This window comes from Scyliorhinus torazame, chromosome 3 (genome assembly GCF_047496885.1).
Source record: "Scyliorhinus torazame isolate Kashiwa2021f chromosome 3, sScyTor2.1, whole genome shotgun sequence".
NCBI classification, from domain to species: domain Eukaryota; kingdom Metazoa; phylum Chordata; class Chondrichthyes; order Carcharhiniformes; family Scyliorhinidae; genus Scyliorhinus; species Scyliorhinus torazame.
This window is the reverse complement of record NC_092709.1, coordinates 188,714,810-188,734,503: the sequence shown is the minus strand read 5'-3', so window position 1 is coordinate 188,734,503 and position 19,694 is coordinate 188,714,810. Positions and strand designations below refer to the sequence as shown.

The following is a 19,694-nucleotide window of genomic DNA, read 5'->3' as shown; positions in this document are numbered from 1 at the left end:
CCCCTGAATGCTGTACATTCAACCAATGTTTATACTTTCCAGTGGCCTTCCCTGCTCTACGAATAACAGTTGCATCCTGCCATTGACTAGACCCTTCAGACAAGTATGTCACTTTTGTACCAACTTTTGGCAGTTGTCCTTTCTGAAAAATGGCCTGTTCTAAATCATCAGAAGTGTTGTGTTCCTCTCCAGAAACTCTGTCTATATCAGTTAACTGGTCCTCATATTTCTGTAACACATGCGTACCAGATGACTCTGGTTCCTTGTCATGTCTGTCTGCTCTGTCTAAATTTGAAAATTTGTAATCTGTACCTATTATCCTTGATGAATATACCTTAACAGATTGATTGCCATGTTGCAAAATAATTGTTTTGCCATCTATGCCTATGATCTTCCCTGGGCCTTTCCATTTATTAAAATTGTCTCTTTTATAGTTTACATGTCTCCTTGCTGAAAAACGGTATTTAATGGCCGTACATTATGCCTCAAAGCTCTGCGAATTCTTTCAGAGACTTCTGCTTCCTAAAAAGCTTTTCTACTGCTATGTGATGCATTTAAATGCTCAGTAAAGGTAGAGCTAATTGTAGTCCCTTCCCAAGCTGGAGGCTGGTCATCCAAAATGGACGGAATTTTAAGATTTCTACCAAACACTAGTTGATAGGGACTATAGCCCCCAACCATCTGCAATGAATTCTTTGCATGTACCGCCCATGCTAAAGCTTAATTTAGCTTGCAGTTTGGTCTATCTGCCAAAATTTTCTGGAGCATGTCATCTATTACCGCATGGTTTCTTTCTCACACACCATTATTAAATGGACTTTCTGCAGCCGTATTCAGAACTGTGATATTCACGTTTTCACACATATCCTTAAACTAATCATTAGCAAATTCTCCCCCATTGTCCGTATGGAATTTTGCCGGTGGGCCCATTCCTGTCCCTATCCATTTTTCCATGATTTGATCCAGAATTACTCTCTTTTCTTTACTTCGTCCAATCGTTGATTGACTAAATCCGGTTGCTAAATCTACAAAATACAAAATAAATATATTACTGGCTTTATCCCAGATCTTAAGGTCCATGGCCACAATGTTGTTAAAATCCCTGGCCAAAGGCAGGGTTACTATCGGTCGTGCTGGTGTCCTTCTGTACTTCCTACAAACTTCACAGCGATCACTAACTTGTTCTATTAGCTTAGTTTTGTCTTCATCCCTTACCCCTGCATCCTTTAGTAAATTTTTCAGCCTCAGAAGAGACGGATGCACAAATTGCCTATGCAGTTTTAATAGAACAAGCTTTTTATCAGCTAAAGTCTCAATTTCAACTGCCATTAACACATCCTTAAGAACTGTACTTGAAATATTATTTGTCAGTAATGGAATACAACAGTGTCCCAACTGTGTAAATTGTAAGTCCACCGTCTTTCCAAAAACTGTTGCCTTATCCTGTTCCATATCCAGTTTCATGTGTGCTTTCTTCATCGACAGTCTGTTCAGAAGCAAAGGTATCTCACTTGATACAACATCCATGCTAATGAAATGATTCACTCCGGCAATATTGCAAGGGATCACCAGTCTTTTCAGCGACTTCAGAGTGTTATCACCCCCAAACCTGAAACTTGTGGAACTTTTGAGTTCCTTAACCTTGTTACGATTTTCAGCATTCAAGGAGTCCAGGTAACATTTTAGCCAGTCAATTCCACACACAGTAGATGTGCAGCCACTGTCCAATACAGCACAATTGAAGGATTCTGCAACCAACACCCTCATTACCAGCGTAAAACTGCTTGTTAATAGGACAATGCCTTCTTTCTGGTCACTATCTTTTTCCTCTTCTGACTCTTCCGTGTCATGTGTTGCTTCAAACACCCTATTATAACGTGTTGGACAGTTGAAAGCATAATGGTATTGAGAGTCACATCGAAAACATCGATTTATCATGCCCCGTTCATCTTCCTATGTAGGTTCTAACTGGGTCTTTGTCTTCATAATTTACCTGTTTGTAGCCGTACGATTTTGCCATCCTGTTAGTAGTGTATCTTCCATATTATGCTTTATTGCATGCTGACCTATTTGGGTCATCAGAGCCATCGGAATCGAATGTTTCCCCAGAAACGTTTTTAAAGCTTCTGTCATCTGATCTAATAAGGTAGCCTTATACCCAAACTGAACTCCTGTCAAAACCAGGAGCCTATCCATGTTGCTCACTCTAGCACAGTCAAGTAATTTAAAGGCCAACACAGACTGTGGAAATTCCAGGTTGTGTTTCTGCAGCCTTTTATAGAGTCTGCCAAATTCTATTATATAGTCTTCAATGGAGAAATCCTCTATTTTCCGGAACCTATCAAAATCCGACCATGCTTCGTACGCACTTAACAAGTCATCCTTCTTATAAATCTTATCCAACGTAATAGAGTCTAAAGACCTTCTTCTGAGCCTAAGTCTTCCAATTCCAGCTCAGAAACACTTTGCTCCGGATTTTACTGTCATAACTTAGAGAAAGAGCCAATGCCATACCTTGTTTTCTCTTTCCCAAGACAGTTACCTTAGTCAACATAACTACTGCACTTCTCCATTGGTCGTACGATCCCCTTTCAGAAAATAAGGGGGGGGGGGGTAGTCATATCCGGCCATCTTTATCCTAGGTTCAGCCATATATCTTTGGGTTTTTTTCTTCTCACTCACTCCTTGGTTTGGTCTGGAAAATTTGTATCTTTCAACCCTTTACATTTGCACAGCAACCATCCTCTGCTACCATTTGTTAGACGTTTAGCTGCTGTTGTATAAAGAGTCAAATGTCCTGCTCCTTTTCCACAAACACCTTTAATGTACTTTAACAGACTCTGCACAAAACTCTAACATCACATCACCTGACACAAAGGCCACCTGAAGCCCCTTTACATATCAGTGTCAATTAGTGGATACTTAATATAAATGAGACAACTAATTGGAATGTCTCTTAACCCATTACTTAACAGGGATCACTGTTTAGCAAATCTGCATATTAGAGCAAGGCAGTAAATCTGCATATTACAGCGAGAATGGCACTGCTAGTTAGCGGCACTTTGCCGGTTTTGTTTGGCTTCGGCCAGGAACGCCCCGTCGAGGTCATAATTATATCATTTCCTGCAATGATGAGCTCAGCTTGCCAGTGCAGGAAGAGTATTCATGGATCGGGCGCCATTTTTAAATGCCTCTGGACAACACCCCCTCCCTCCCATTGACCAGGGTGGCACTGCCAGGGTGCCCAGGTGGCACTGCCAAGGTGTCAATGGGGAGTGCAAGGGTACCACCCAGCCCAGAGCTTGACTACCCAGGGGTCTCTAATGGCCTGGGAGACAGCACCTGATACTGTTACGCCTTGTCCACTTTTGCGTAAACCAATGCTAAACTGTGCCCAAGTATGGCCGTTTGTTCCAGGGTGCCAGGAGAATACGGCACACATATTTAAATGAGCTGTGAGATCCAGCCTGCAACGTCTCGGGAGATTTTGTTAAATCTCATGAGGCGATTCGTGCGTCACGAATCACATGAGATGCATCTCGCGAGATTCAATGGCTTCATTGCGTCAGCAAGTCAGGAACGACAAGGCCATTAATTTGTGACCTATATGTCTGCTAGGTAAACCTCAAAACTTAGCATGCCACAAAAAAAGTTATTTTTTTCTATTCACTAATTCTCTAATGGCCATCAACAAACAGCTCTTCTTGATACTACTGTACACTTTTTGACTGATAGGACTGTGAGCAGGCCTGAACCACTGTCTTCTTAAAACCCTGTCATTTAGACATAGTCTACCTAAATTATACAATATAATGTGTAAAGAGGGGAATATTCGCCTTTATTACCTGGTCTTTAATCCATTTATCCATGCGTATAGTGGCAAAGAAGAAGCTCGCCGTTCTTGATTTCTTACAGATTCCGGAAGAATTAAATCAATGGAGATTGCATCATTTTTAATCCGACATCGAGCAAGTGCAGCTGCAAGTTTAGTTTTAAAACTATAAAGAAAGGGCATAAATCATGTTAGTTTTCAAATGGACTCAATGAAGTCTTTTTTTAAATTTAGAGTACCAAATTATTTTTTTCTATTTAAGGGGCAATTTAGCGTGGCCAATTCACCTAACCTGCACATCTTTGGTTGTGGGGGTGAAACCCATGCAGACACGGGGAAGAATGTGCAAACTCCACACAGACAGTGACCCAGGGCCGGGATTCGAACCCAGGTCCTCAGCCCCATAGGCAGCAGTGTTAACCACTCTGCCACGTGCCACCCAATAAGAGGGTTCCTCCAAAAAGAATTAGCATGCAGTACCTCTAAGTGCTCATTAGCAGAGCCAATCACCTGCAGCCTATATTAAAGAGCTAATCACCCGCATCCTATGTTAAATTTAAAATCCTCATCCTCAAATCCTTCTGCATCGTCACCCCAGCCTACCTCTGCAATATGATCCAGTACTATTTCCACCTTTACTCCATTTAACTAACTCTAGCCTTTTGTGCACTCCCATCCTTCACATACAATTAGTGTCACAGCCGTCTCCCTTCACCAGAGTCCTACTCTTTGGAATTCTTTCCTTCAAACGCTCCGTCTCATCATCTCCTTTTTTTTTCCCCTCTCGCTCCTATTTTAATCATCAGTTCAAATATAATCTCTTTATCCAAGCTAACACCTTCATTCCTGGCTCACCATCTATTTCTTCAAATAACTGTGAAGAGTTTGCTTGAAGACATTTTCTTTTAAGTGATGACGGGACTATTTTAATACAAGTTTTGACATGAAAATTCTTGCAAGCTATAAATTGGAATATGAAAGTCATTTTCTGGGATTTTTGATGATTTTTCCACAGAAAGGATTTGGAAGAGATTAATTATTATTTTTAAGAAAAAAGAAACTGATTGAATGAACAGATGTGGGAAAAGCACAAATATTCAGTTCATATCGCAAATTATAGTTTGTTAGGCCCCTGGATTATGTTGTTATACAGCTAGATATCAGGCAGTATTTCACTGCAAAGGTGAAATATTCAGATTACTTATAAGTTTGGCCAGTACTGTTATACCCAAAAGGCAGGACCCTAAACTGGTAGCAATGGGACGAATATCCAATCAAAGCATTAGACATTGTTAACAATCTCTTTGAGCCATAGTAAAAACTATATACAACGAGCTGAGTGTGCATTTGTCTACACAAGAAAATGATGGCCTGATGGAACGCTTCTGCAAGAACTATTGAGTTCATTTCGAGAGATGTCGTATTTATCAACATATCAATGCACTCTCAGATAACAGAATGTGGTAACATTCAAAATAACTTTGTATTAATTAATCAACTTTTTCTCGTTAAAATGCAATTTTGTCAGTAAGTAATATTAACCACCAGAATTTAAAATTCACAATTAAAGTCACAGAGCAAAACAATTACTTTGGAATTGAATATGTGATGAGTATCGAATGAAAGGTATCTGCTTTTGTGGCCATTCAATTTGAAGTCATTCAAGTTAAGAGCAGCATTAATCTAACCATATAACTGTCTTGTACTTTTTACCTCAGAGGTTACATTGTAATTGGTAAGAAATTCAAATAATACTTTACAGAAAAATGTAGCTAAAATCAATAGATGAATATCCCTATACTTCATCAAACAAACATTTTTGGATCAATACAAAAAATGAATGGCGGCTTGGATTATATTCTTCCACATTTTAGCCTGACCCCGAAACCCCAGTGTGATGCTCGATCAATAACTCCTGAAGCGAGATTGGAGACAAGTGAAGACTTTATTGTGCTAGATGTTTCCCCCAGCAGCGCAGGTACAGAATGCAGCTGCTGGGGAGACACAGGCTCTTATACTCCGCCTTACTGGGCAGAACCAGCAGGCAGGCTTCACCAATGAAATAGCAGTCTCAGGTACCTCCCACACCAATGGTCTTACAGCATTATTCAGGGTACTGTAATACCCCTAATACCAACTACCACATTCACCCCCTGTTTAAAAAAAAGAGTCCGGCAGGGGTGGTAGTCTCGCGTTATACAGTGGTAGAGGTTGAGGTTATGGTGGTACCCGGTATACATTAGCACAGTGTTTTGCCTCATTACATGTTGCAACTATTTACAGTAATTATTTACAGTCAGAATGAAACAATTAGTCGATTGGGGGCCCTGGTCGTCCTCTGCGATCGTTGTAGCTTTGGCAGTGATGCAGGCGCCGGCTTGGGCATCCGTGGCTCCGGGAGCGTGGCTTCGGCTTCTTGAGCAGCTTCATCACCCCATGATGGGACCAGTGGAAGGACCGATCCACCTGGAAGGGGGCGGCTGTGGGGTGCGCCGGTGGAAGGGAGGGTAGGGTTGGTGGTGGAGGTGTGGGTGGCGATACAGCGGGCGCCAGGTCCCGTAGGGAGACCGTATCCTGTCGGCCATCGGGGTACGCTACGTAGGCGTATTGAGGGTTAGCGTGAAAGATGTGGACCCTCTCGACCAATGGGTCCGACTTGTGCGCCCGCACGTGTTTGCGGAGCAGGATGGGACGTGTTTGCGGAGCAGGACCCAGCCAGGAGCTGCCAGCCAGGTTGGGAGCGAGGTCCCGGAGGAGGACTTCCTAGGGACGACAAGGAGACGTTCGTGAGGAGTTTGGTTGGTCATGGTACTGGTACACAGCAGTGATCGGATGGAGTGGAGAGCATTCGGGACGACCTCCTGCCAGCAGGAGACAGGGAGATTCCTGGACCATAGGGCCAGTAGGACAGTCTTCCAGACCGTTCCGCTCTCCCTCTCCACCTGCCCGTTTCCCCGGGGGTTGTAACTGGTCGTCCTGCTCGAGGCAATGCCCTCGCTGAGCAGGAATTGTCGCAGTTCGTCGCTCATGAAGGAGGACTTCCTATCGCTGTGTATGTAGGCGGGGAAACCAAACAGCGTGAAGATACTGTGGAGGGCTTTTATGATGGTGGCTGCGGTAACGTCGGGGCAGGGCATGGCGAATGGGAACCGGGAGTACTCGTCAATCACGTTCAAGAAGTACGTGTTGCAGTCGGTGGAGGGGAGGGGCCCTTTGAAGTCCAAACTGAGGCGTTCAAAGGGACGGGAAGCCTTTATCAGGTGCGCTTTCTCTGGCCTGTAGAAGTGCGGCTTGCACTCCGCGCAGATTTGGCAATTCCTGGTGGCGGTCCTGCCTCCTCTATGGAATAGGGCAGGTTGCGGGTCTTAATGAAATGGAAGAATCGAGTGACCCCCAGGTGGCAGAGGTCCTCGTGGAGGGCCCGGAGGCGGTCCACTTGTGCGTTGGCACATGTGCCGCAGGATAGGGCATCAGGAGGCTCGTTTAGCTTCCCGGGACGATACAAGGTCTCGTAGTTGTAGGTGGAGAGCTCCATCCTCCACCGTAAGATCTTATCGTTCTTTATCTTGCCCCGCTGTGCATTATCGAACATGAAGGCCACCGACCGTTGGTCAGTGAGGAGAGTGAATCTCCTGCCGGCCAGGTAATGCCTCCAGTGCCGCACAGCTTCTACTATGGTCTGGGCCTCCTTTTCAATTGAGGAATGGCGGATTTCTGAAGAATGGAGGGTGCGTGAGAAGAAGGCCACGGGTCTGCCTGCTTGGTTGAGGGTGGCCGCCAGAGCTACGTCGGATGCATCGCTCTCGACTTGGAAGGGGAGGGATTCGTCGATTGCGTGTATCGTGGCCTTTGCGGTGTCCACTTTGATGCAGCTGAAGGCCTGGAGAGCCTCTGCCGACAGGGGAAAAACAGTGGATTGAATTAGTGGGCGGGCCTTGTCCGCATAGTTGGGGACCCACTGGGCATAATACAAAAAAAAATCCCAGGCAGCGTTTCAGGGCCTTGGAGCAGTGAGGGATGGGGAACACCATGAGGGGGCGCATGACTTGGTTTACAGAGCGAATATAGTATCCTTTCAGCAGGGTCATTGCCGCCTCAAAATCGACCGCATCCTCGATGAGGGTGTAGATCTCTGGGCTCACCCTCGAGTGGAGAACTTGCAGTTTCTGGTCCTCCGTAGGTTCAGTCGTCGCCGTCCTGAGGTACCCTTTGAAGCACGTCAGCCAGTGTTTGAAGGTTGCCGCTGAGTTTGCCACGTGGGGGCTGAGTTGCAGACACTCCGGCTTGATTTGGAGCTCCATTCTTTAAAATCTAGTACAATAAATTGATGCTCGATCAATAACTCCTGAAGCGAGATTGGAGACAACTGAAGGCTTTATTGTACTAGATGTTTCCCTCAGCAGCGCAGGTACAGAATGCAGCTGCTGGGGAGACACAGGTTCTTATACTCCGCCTTACTGGGCGGAACCAGCAGGCAGGCTTCACCAATGAAATAGCAGTCTCAGGTGCCTCCCACACCAATGGTCTTACAGCATTATTCAGGATACCGTAATACCCCTAATACCGACTACCACACAGTGCAAAAAGCAAGATACTCATTTTACTGTTATTGCGCTGTTAATGCACTGTTTGGATTCTATGAATATGAAGAATAATTGACTGCATGAATTTTTAAAATGGAAATCATAACCGTGTGGATGGTAAATTCTCACCTATAGATCACCATTGTGTTTTTTGTGTTTAAAGAAGGTTCTAATCTAGAAAATATCTCAGTACACTGCCCATATCTCTCAGCAAACATCAAAACAATGGCCTATCAACTGGGGCACAAATTGCACAGCATTGGCACTTGTAAATAGGATGTTCTTTTTTAAAAATAAATTAGTCAAAAGATAATGGGGATGAGGGTGAAGCCATGCCCAAATGTGGCAACCTTGGGGGTATTAGAGCAACCAGAGCAACACATGGGGAAGAGGGCCAACGCCCTAGCTTTCGTTTCCCTAATCTCACACCGGAGAATCCTGCTCGGCTGGCAATCAGCAGCACCACCTTCAGCTGCAGACTGGCTAGCTGACCTTTCGGAATCTCTCCACCTGGGGAAGATAAAATACGCCATCCAAGGGTCGGAGGAAGGCTTCCTTACTGCATGGGGGCAATTTGTTGGTCAGTCCAAAACCTGTTTGAGGCCAGCAACAACCAATAGAGGGTGAACTGGAAAGAGAGTGAAAAAAAAGACAAGGAGCAATGCCAGGGACGTACAACCCAGTTGGGGGTGGGGGGGGGGGGGGCAGGGAAACCCCCATAACGACCAAGGAGGATAGCAAGGGGGATGGGAGGGGGAGACTGGAAGGGGTTAGGAAAAGGGGGGGGGGAGAGGGGAAGGACACGCCGAAATAGACGGCAGCAACCTATAAATCAAGTGAAGTAAGATATAAGCCTTTGTGTTACACTGTACAATAAATAAACACAAATGACAATGTACATAATATTGAAAATGGCAATAAAAAGACTTTTTAAAAAAGATAATAGAATCAAAATAATGTTCAGACAGTTTCCACCCGCCTCAATTTTCTTCCATTATGTCACCACAGTGCATCCATACCAGTTGAAGGGAATTTATAGTTTCCAATATTGGTTAATGAAGTCCTCCAAGGAAACGTATTTTAAATACTTATTTTATACAGGAATAAAATAAAGACTGGGGATATCAACCATCAGTACAACTTACCCATCCAGCTACATTCTCCTATTACAAATCAGAAATATAATTTTTAAAACGTGATTACCAATTTTGTTAGAAGTTTAAATAATTTTCACTTTACATACTTTGAAAGGCTCTTTTCGACTTTTCTAACTTCTGGTATTACATCTTGATCTGCTTCAGGGATACTTCGTGGTTGGAATTTCCGATCTTGGTAATCATACAACATAATAATCACCAGACTTGTTGAATCAAGAGACTGGAAGAAAATAAGAAAATAAATGTAAAACATGATAACAAATCAGGGTAAGCAGGAAGCCATACAAATATTTTTTTAAGTTAAATGTTTTCCAGTTTGTAGATTCAACATGATTTTTTTTTTTAATTGCCATTTTTGAGACAACTGAATGATTCTCTGCATCCCTTTCTAGAAAGCTCATTGGGAACTCGCAACTTCAGTTAATATGTTCCCCAGTTAACTTATTTTCTGGGATGTGGGTGTTTTTGGCAAGGCCAGAATTTATTGCCCATCACTAATTCCTTGAATTGAGTGATTTACTTGGCCCTTTCAGAGGGCAGTTAATCGTCAACCACATTAGGATAGATACTGAGAGGAAGTTTCCACCCATGGGGCAGACTAGAATGAGGGGACACAGTTTACTAAGAGGTTTCTCTTTGAAGACGGAGATGGGACAAAAACAATTGTCTCAGAGGATTATTAGTATGTGGAATTCTCTTCCCAAAGAGCAATGGAGGCTGGGTCATTGAACTTACTTAAGGGAGAGTTACTCAAATTTCTGCGAGATAAGGAAGTCAAGGTTTATGGGGTTGTGACAAGAAAGTGGAGTTGAAACAACAACCAGATCAGCTTTGTACAAGAAGGGAGTGCGGTTTGGTGTGGTGTACCCGGCGAAGTTGAGAGTAACATATAACGCCAAAGACTTTTATTTTGAGACAGCAGAGGCGGCTGAGGCATTCATGAGGGCAGAAGGCTTGGGAGAGACGTGAAGAGCGGAACTGGAAGAGAGACTGTGGACTGTGTTTGAGTGGCTGGAAAATGTATAAATCTTACAACTTTCTTTTCACTGATGTGTATTGAAATTTACTTCTCTTTGCATTGTTACAGAGTTCAAGTTAATGGCGTTCTCTGTTGCGACGGTTAAATGTTATGTTAGTGAATTGTAGGGGTTGGATTGTTGGGTTTGTTTTGGTGTTTCTTTCTCTGGGACTGGGTGGAAGGGGGCGAGAGGTCTTGGCGGGGGGAACCACCCGCGCTAGCTAACTAAAGTCAGTTAGTGAACGGGGGTGAGGTGAGAGGAGGACTGCGGACGTTGGAGCCTGGATAGCAGGCTTCAATGGGCCTACGAGGCGAGCAAGAGGGGCTGGAGGGATGGATGTTGGGGGATGTTTTGTAGGGGGGTTCTTGGGAGGGGGGGGAAGGGGTTCGATGTTAACAATGGACAGGGGCGGGTCAGGCTTATGGGGCAGGGCCCGGTGGTATGGTGATGGTGGATAAGAAAGGTGGGGGGGGGGGGGTGAGAGACCCCCAGTAAGGATAATCACGTGGAACGTGAGAGGGCTAGGAGGTCCGGTCAAGAGGTCAAGGGTGCTTGCACATCTTTAAAGTTTGAAAGCCGATGTAGCAATGCTGCAGGAGACTCACTTGAGGGTGAAGGACCAGGTTAGACTTAAAAAGGGCTGGGTTAGCCAAGTGTTTCACTCCGGATTTGATGGAAGGGCTCGAGGGGTAGCGGCGCTGGTCAGCAAAAGGGTACGCTTCCAGATGGAGAAGGTGGTGGCAGATCAGGGGGGTAGATATGTGATTGTGACAGGGGCACTGGAGGGGAGATTAGTGGCGCTGTTAAGTGTATACGGTCCCAATTGGGACGATATGGAATTCACGAGGAAGGTGTTTGGGGCTATTCCCGACTTGGACACGCATGAGCTGATTGTGGGGGGGACTGGAACTTGGTGCAGGAGCCAAGGTTGGACAGATCACGGCCGCGCTCGCTGGTCCCATCAGGGGGGGGGCGAAGGCGCTGGCTGGGCTAATGGTGGAAATGGGAGGGGTAGACCCTTGGATGTTCCTGCACCCAAGGGAACGGGAGTATTCATTTTTCTCAGCGGTCCATAATGTATACTCGCGGATCGACTTTTTTGTGGTGGGGAAGGCTTTGCTGGCTGGAGTCAAGGGGTCGGAATACTCTGCAATTGCAGTGTCAGATCACGCTCCACATTGGGTGGATATGGTGCTGGAGAAGGGGGCAGCGCAGAGACCGGGGTGGAAACTGGATGTGGGGCTTTTGGGGAACCAAGTGTTCTGTAAGAAATTTGAAAAGATGATTAAGGAATATGTAGGTTTCAATTGTACGGGTGAGGTGTCGAAGGCAGTCGTCTGGGAGGCTCTAAAGGCGGTGGTGAGAGGTGAGGTAATTTTGTTTAAGGCCAGGGTGGATAAAGAGGAGAGGTTGGAGTGGCAGAGGGTAATAGATGAGATGTTGGAGGTAGATAGGAGGTATGCAGAGGATGGGGACCCAGCGAAGCTGGAAAAGAGGAAGGAACTACAGGCGAGCTTCGACCGACTGTCCACCAGGAAGGCGGTGCGCCAACTGAGACGAGCAAGGGGTGCAGTTTATGAACATGGAGATAAGGCAGGTCAGCTCCGGAGGGAGGCAGCGGCAAGGGAAATTCTTCAGGTGAAGGATAGGGCAGGGAAGTTGATGGTGGCCCCAGTGCTGATTAACAAGGTTTTTGAGGAGTTTTATGAGAGGTTGTACAAGTCAGAGCCACTCGGGGGAGACCGTGAGATGCAGTTGCCCGGGAGTGGGGGAGGCTTCGCAGGTACAACATTACTAGTTTGGTGGGGAGAGTGAAAGCCGATCTGGCAAGGTGGGACGGCCTTCCTCTGTCACTGGCAGGTCGGGTACAGGCGGTTAAAATGAATGTGTTGCCGCGATTCCTGTTTATTTTTCAGTGCCTACCGATTTTCCTGCCAAATTCTTTTTTCAGGGAGATTGAGGGAAGGATTACCTCGTTCATATGGGGAGGGAAGGTGGCCAGAGTGAGAAAGGTGCTGCTATAGAGGGGAAGGCAGGGTTTGGGTCTCCCGAACTGTTGTACTACTACTGGGCGGCGAACGTGGAGAAAGTGCGGAGCTGGGTCAGGGGGGTTGATTCTCAGTGGGTCAGAACGGAGGAGAGTTTGTGCAGGGGGTCGGGGCTGAAGGCACTTGCAGCAGCGCCGCTCCCGATAGCTCCGGGGAAATATTCAGGGAGTCCGGTAATAATAGCTTCATTGAAAATCTGGAGGCAGTTTCGCCAACACTTCGGATTGGGTTTAGGGTCAAGGGAAATGCCGATTCGGGGGAACCACAGATTTGAGCCAGGGAGGTGGGATGGAAGTTTTCGGAAATGGGAAGAGAAGGGGATTAAGACGCTCAAAGATTTGTTTCTTCGGGGTCGGTTTGCAGGATTGAGGGAGCTGGAAGCGAAGTATGGGCTAGAGCAGGGAGAAGTGTTTAGGTACATGCAGGTTCGGGATTTTGCCAGGAAGGAGATACAGAGCTTCCCAGAGGAACCGGCCTCCACATTGCTGGAGGAGGTGTTGACGACAAGGGGACTGGCGAAGGGGGTAGTGTCAGCGGTGTACGGAGCTATTCTGGAAGAGGATAAGGCACCACTGGAAGGGATCAAAGCAAAGTGGGAGGAAGAGCTGGGAGAGGTTATAGAGGAGGGGGTCTGGTGTGAGGTGCTCCTGAGAGTGAATGCCTCCACCTCATGTGCGAGGTTGGGGCTGATACAGCTGAAGGTGGTATATAGAGCGCACCTCACGAGGGCGAGGATGAGCCAATTTTTTGAAGGAGTAGAGGATGTGTGTGAGCGTTGCGGGGGGGGGGGGGGGGGGGGGGGGGGGCGCGAATCACGTTCATATGTTTTGGTCCTGTCCAAAGCTAGGGGAGTACTGGAAGGAGGTGTTTAGGGTAATTTCCAAGGTGGTGCGTGTGAAACTGGGCCCGGGTCCCCAGGAGGCCATATTCGGGGTATCGGACCAGCCAGGGTTGGAAACGGGAGCGGAGGCAGATATCGTAGCCTTCACCTCGTTGATCGCCCGAAGGCGGATTCTGCTGGGATGGAGAACAGCCTCTCCACCCAGTGCCCTGGCATGGCGGGGGGACCTGTTGGAATACTTGACCCTTGAGAAGGTTAAGTACGAACTGAGGGGATGCTCGGAGGGGTTCTACAAGTCATGGGCACTATTTATTATGCACTTTCAAGAACTGGATAACATCGAACAATAGTTGGGGGGGCTGGGGGGCTGTGTAGATTAAGGGTGACTACGGGTAATCCCTGATTCCTTTTTTGTCATTTGTTTATGTAAACATGTGGGCTGATGTTTGGGGGTTGGTGGACGGATGGGATCGTTGTTATTATGGGGATTGACATATCTTGCTGATAATTGTTTATTGTTGATGGGTGTAAATGTGGGAGAAAATGTGAAAAAGGAGGAGAATAAAAATATATTTTTTAAAAAACAACCAGATCAGTCACAATCTTACTGAATGGAGTAGGTTTTAAGGATCAAATGGCGTACTTCTGGTCCCAGGTCCTGTGTTCCCTATGTCCAGAAGTATGGACTGACGTCACATATATGCCAGGCCAGGTTTGTGTACAGTTTAGATCCCCTTACCTGAGGAAGGAAGTACTTGCCCTTAGAGGGAGTGCAACAGAGGTTCACCAAACAATCTCTGGGGTGTCAGGAATGGCTTACGAGGAGAGATTGAGGAATCTGGGCCTCTATTGTCTAAGGTTTCAAAGAATGAGAGATGATCTCATTGAAACTTACAAAATTCTTACAAGGGGTATTAGAGTAGATGTAAATAAGATGTTTCCCCTAGCTGGTGAGTCTAGAACCAGGGAACACAGGAAAAGGGCAGGCCAGTTAACAATGAGATGAGGAGGGTGCATGACATCTTAGCTGCCTTAGACTGGAATTCAGATAAGAAGCAATTTGGCCAGCAAGAAGCAGCAATCTGCTGTTGAAAGTGAGAAACAGCAGAGGGGTGAAGCTAGCATCAGGACTATTCATGACGCAGGATGTACAGGCAAAGTTGAGCATCCTTCACATGTTGCAAAAGCAGCGTTTCAGAATGCTCAGGTAGTCCCATCAGGCGGTGGCAGATATCCATGGCCTTTGAAAAGACAACCTTCACTCTGGTGAACCTAGCGTCCCAGATTCACCCATGGTTGCCAAATTGACTGCCACCCTCAATTATCTTGCTTCCAGATCCTTCCAGGCTCTGGCAGAGACCATCCAGGACTTCCCAATTAACAGACCACAAATGCATAGGACAGATCACTGATAACTTGTTTGCCAGAATTGTCAATTACCCGACCAATGCCCGCAAGGACATCAGCGAACATCCTATTTCTGACTTTACGCTGGAAGGACAGCCAATGATGAAGCGTTTGAAGATGATAGGGCCTATACCAAGAAATTCCTGTAGTGATATTCGGCGGCTGAGACAATTGGCCTCCAACAACCACAATCGACTTCATGCCAGATAGGACTCAGAGAGAGATTTGCCTCTGATTCACATTGCCAAGACCTCTTGATGTCAAGGGCAGTCACTTCCACCTCACTTCTGGAATTCAGCTCCTGTACCCATATTTGGACCCCAGCTGAATGGCCCCAGCAGAACCCAAACTGAACAACAGCGAGAAAGTTGGTGAGTAAGTGCCGCTTGATAGCACTGTAGACGATACCTTCCATTGCTTTGCTGTTGACTGAGAATAGACTAATTGGGGCTGTAATTAACACAATTGCATTTGTCCTGCTTTTTATGGACAGGACACCTTAAAACCTATCTCTTTGGTCATCTGCCATAATATTTTCTATTCTATTTTGTCAAAGGCAAATTTTTGTGCTCAAGTTTTAGTGTTATATCTGTGGAGTTAATACCAATTTCACTTTAAGCAAATGCAGATTTAGCACTGTGCATTAAACTAAGTGGTGAAATACGTGGAATGATGTTGTAATAATAATCTTTATTATTGTGAATTGGGTGTTTCAAGTTTAATATGAACATACAAATGTGTCCATTGCAAAGCCATTTTGATTGATACTGGTAGTTGCCCTCTGAATACAAGAAATTTTCAGAAGGTGATCGATAGTATTTATTAACTTCGAAACTACAGTAGGAAAGAGGAAAAAATAACTAGCTGATAATTATAGAATAGTAAAGCCCTTTAATCTTTTAGGTGGATTAGATCTAAAGATTATGGGGGGATTTTCAATCCCCATTTTCAGAAGACAGGAATGGCAGAGAGGGCTGAGAATCGAGGGGGTGTTTCAAAACGGCTTTAATGCCAGTGGGATTTCCCCGGTCGATTTTCCCCGGTCGATGTTCCTCGCTCCTTGCCAGTGATTTAAGGGGTTCCCACCATGCAATAATGGGAACCCGATTTGAATACTTTGCAATATAATTAGCATGCCTTTCCGCGCCAATATCACCCTCGCACGTCGGAATGCCCCCCCCCCCCCCCTCCGTGGCGTGACATCACACCAGCGGTGCTTACAGAATGTTTTTAAATGGGGAAACAGGCGAACAGAGCCAGTTGGGGGGACACAGTACAGCTACGTGCAGCCCAGTTGGAGGGGGAGGAGTCCATGGCATGGGACGGGGGAGTCAATAGTGTGGGACGCAGGGTCCATAGTGTTGGAAGGGGGCTCTCATTCTATTTTTATCTTTCTGACATCGGAGAATCTGTCAAGAGCAGAGGTTGTGGGCGGGATGGGGTCCCAGCAACGTTGTGGAACCCACCTTCTTAATGAGAAAATTCCATCCTAAGCAACAGGCTGGAGGTGGAGTGATGGTAATGTCACTGGGCAAGTAAACCAGAGTCCCAGGTTGATGTTCTAGAGACGCAGATTCAATCCTACCATGGTAACTGGTAGAATGTAAACTTAATCAATAAAAATGTAGAAAAGTGAGAAAGGTGCTGCTACAGAGAGGAAGGCCGGCAGGGGTTTTGGGTCTTCCGGACCTGATGTATTACTACTGGGCGGCGAATGTGGAGAAGGTGCGGAGCTGGGTAAGAGGGGCTGATTCCCAGTGGGTCGGAATGGAGGAGAGTTTGTGCAGGAGGTCGGGATTGAAAGCACTAGCAACAGCGCCGCTCCCGATAGCCCCGGGGAAATACTCAGGGAGTCCGGTAATAATGGCTTCATTGAGAACTTGGAGGCAGTTTAGCCAACACTTCGGGTTAGGGGCAGGGTCAAGGGAAATGCCGATTCTGGGGAACCACAGATTTGAGCCAGGGACTTGGGATGGAAATTTTCAGAAATGGGAGGAGAAGGGGATTAAGACGTTAAAAGATTTGTTTCTGAGGGATCGGTTTGCAGGACTGAAGGAGCTGGAAGCGAAGTATGGGCTGGAGCGGGGGGAAGTGTTTAGATACATTCAGGTTCGAGGTTTTGCCAGAAAGGAGATACAGAGCTTCCCGGAGGAACCGGCCTCCACAATGCTGGAGGAGGTGCTGACGACAGGGGGACTGGAGAAGGGGGTAGTGTCAGCGGTTTACAGAGCTATTTTGGAAGAGGATAAGGCACCACTGGAAGGGATCAAAGCAAAGTGGGAGGAAGAGCTGGGAGAGGTTATAGAGGAGGGATTCTGGTGTGAGGTGCGCCGGAGAGTAAATGCCTCCACCTCATGTGCAAGGTTGGGGCTGATACAGCTGAAGGTGGTATACAGAGCACTCCTCACAAGGGCGAAGACGAACCGATTCTTTGAAGGAGTAGAAGATGTGTGTGAGCTTTGCGGGTGGGGGGGCCCCTGTTAATCACGTTCATATGTTTTGGTCCTGTGCAAAGCTAGAGGATTACTGGAAGGAGGTTTTTAGGGTAATTTCCGAGGTGGTGCACGTGAAACTGGACCCGGGTCCCCAGGAGGCCATATTCGGGGTGTCAGACCAGCCAGGGTTGGAAACGGGGGCGGAGGCAGATATCGTAGCCTTCGCCTCGTTGATCGCCCGAAGGCGGATCCTGTTGGGATGGAGAGCAGCCTCTCCACCCTGTGCCCTGGGGTGGCGGGGGTCCTGTTGGAATTCTTGACTCTTGAGAAGGTTAAGTTTGAACTGAGGGGAAGGATGGAGGGGTTCTACAATTCATGGGCATTATTCATTATGCACTTTCAAGAACTGGATAACATCGAACATTAGTTGGGGGGGATGGGTGGGAGGGTTGGGGGGAGGGGGGGGCTGTGTGTATTAAGGGTGTCTAGGGGCGATCCCTGATTCCTTTTTGTCATTTGTTTATGTAAACATGCGGGCTAATGTTTGGGGTTTGGTGAGAGGATGGGATCGTTGTTATTGTTATGGGGATTGACATATTTGTTGCTGATTATTGTTTATTGTTGATGGGTGTAAATTTGGGAGAAAATGTGAAAAATGAGAATAAAAATATTTTTTTTAAATAAAAATGAAAATGTAAAAATAAAAGCTAGTAACCACAAAAGCATTGTTGATTGTCAAAAACCCATATGGTTCACTAATGTCCTTTAGGGAAGGAAATCTGGCATCCTTAACTGGCTTGGCCTACATGTGATTCCAGACCCACAGCAATGTGGTTGACTCTTAACTGCTCTCCGAAATGGCCTAGCAAGCCAAGGGCAAATAGGGATAGGTAACAAATTCTGGGCTTGCCAGCGAAACCCATATCTCATGAAAAGAATCATACAGATTTTACTTTTACCAGGTCAGTGTTTGTATTAACATTACACCCCAGCTATACAGTAAAATCTTAGCTACATGCATCTTCAGATTAATTACAAATAGGAAAGGTCCCAAACTTATACCTACATGAAAACTATTTTAGTAAATGATTAATAAATATGATAGACTTAAAAAACAAACATCACAGATCCGAACAGTTCATTTCAACAGGTGCTCATGTTGACATTAACCAATGTAAGAAAGAACTTGTAACCATTCTGCTTATTTAACTCTAATATTCTGCTGCGCCTACAACAAACATGTCCAAACTTGTTCTGGTTTCTCTCCACGAACAATACCTTTTTGTGTGAATCAAAATAGATGGACAGCAGAATATCGAGACATGTCTGATGGAAAAACTTTCAGCACAATGCTGATAAGTTCTACACCAGATAGGACAGACTGCAGTGGTTCAAGAAGGCTACCACCTCAAGGGTAATTAGGAATGGGCAATAAAAGTTAGCCTTGCCAATGATGCTTAGATCCATTGAAATAACTTTTGAAAATCTAGTAGTTGTCCCACAGAATTGCTCGAAGATAGTCTTGAACCTGAACCATAACCTCGGTGTCAACACTAATGACTTGTATTTAAGTAGTGCCTTTAACAAAATAAACCATGCCGGGGTGCTTCACAGGAGCATTATAAAAGTATGGCACTGAGCCACATAAAAAGATGATCAAAAGCTTGGTCAAAGAGGGGGTTTTAAGGAACGTCTTAAAGTAGGAAAGCATGGTAGAGAGGCTGATAGGTAAGGGGATGGTATTTATTCAAAGACAAAGCATCAAAAGACAGAGCAATTGAACTTAGGGATGGGCAAGACACCAGAATTAGAAGGTTACGGGGCCGGAGGAGGTGACAGAGATAGGGAGGGGCATAGTTATGGAAGGATTTGAAAACAAGCATGAGTTTTAAAGTCATGGCTTTGCTAGACTGGGAGTCAATGTAGGTGGTGATATATGTATACAGGATTTGGTGCAAGTTAAGGATGACCGCAAGTTTACACAAGGTAGAACGTGAGACACCAGGCAAGAATGCACTGGAATAGTCAAATCTGAAGTTAAGGAAAGCAAGAAGTCAAGTGAGTACTTTTGAAATGTAGTTATTGCAATGCGGGTGCAGCATCAAGTTTGTACACAAACGTAAAGGAAATAAAGATGACAATATTTGTTGTTTTTAGTGATGTTGATGGAACATAACCATTGTTCAGGCCACCATGGAAACCTTTCTGCTCTTATTCAAAATAATGCCATGGGATCTTTTCCGTCCATCTGAGAGTATAGGGGCCTCAGTTTGTAACACCTCATCTGAAAGTCTGCACTGACAGCACAGCAATACATAATATCAGCTTAGATTATGTCCTCAAGTCTCTGCAGTGGGACTTGAACCCACAAC

At 45.8% G+C, this 19,694-nt stretch overlaps 1 protein-coding gene across 5 annotated transcripts in view; it reads right to left on the bottom strand.

Moving 5' to 3' along the window:
• The window catches only part of LOC140408853 (putative methyltransferase NSUN7), a 300,900-nt gene that overhangs the window by 210,149 nt on the left and 71,057 nt on the right, over nucleotides 1-19,694 (bottom strand). For all 5 annotated transcript variants that reach the window (XM_072496639.1, XM_072496644.1, XM_072496642.1 and 2 more), the window contains exons 4-5: nucleotides 9,659-9,792; nucleotides 3,846-3,998 (exon numbers count right to left, since the gene is read on the bottom strand). In XM_072496639.1, coding sequence (XP_072352740.1) covers nucleotides 3,846-3,998; nucleotides 9,659-9,792 — 287 coding nt within the window. The remainder of the gene's footprint in view (nucleotides 1-3,845; nucleotides 3,999-9,658; nucleotides 9,793-19,694) is intronic.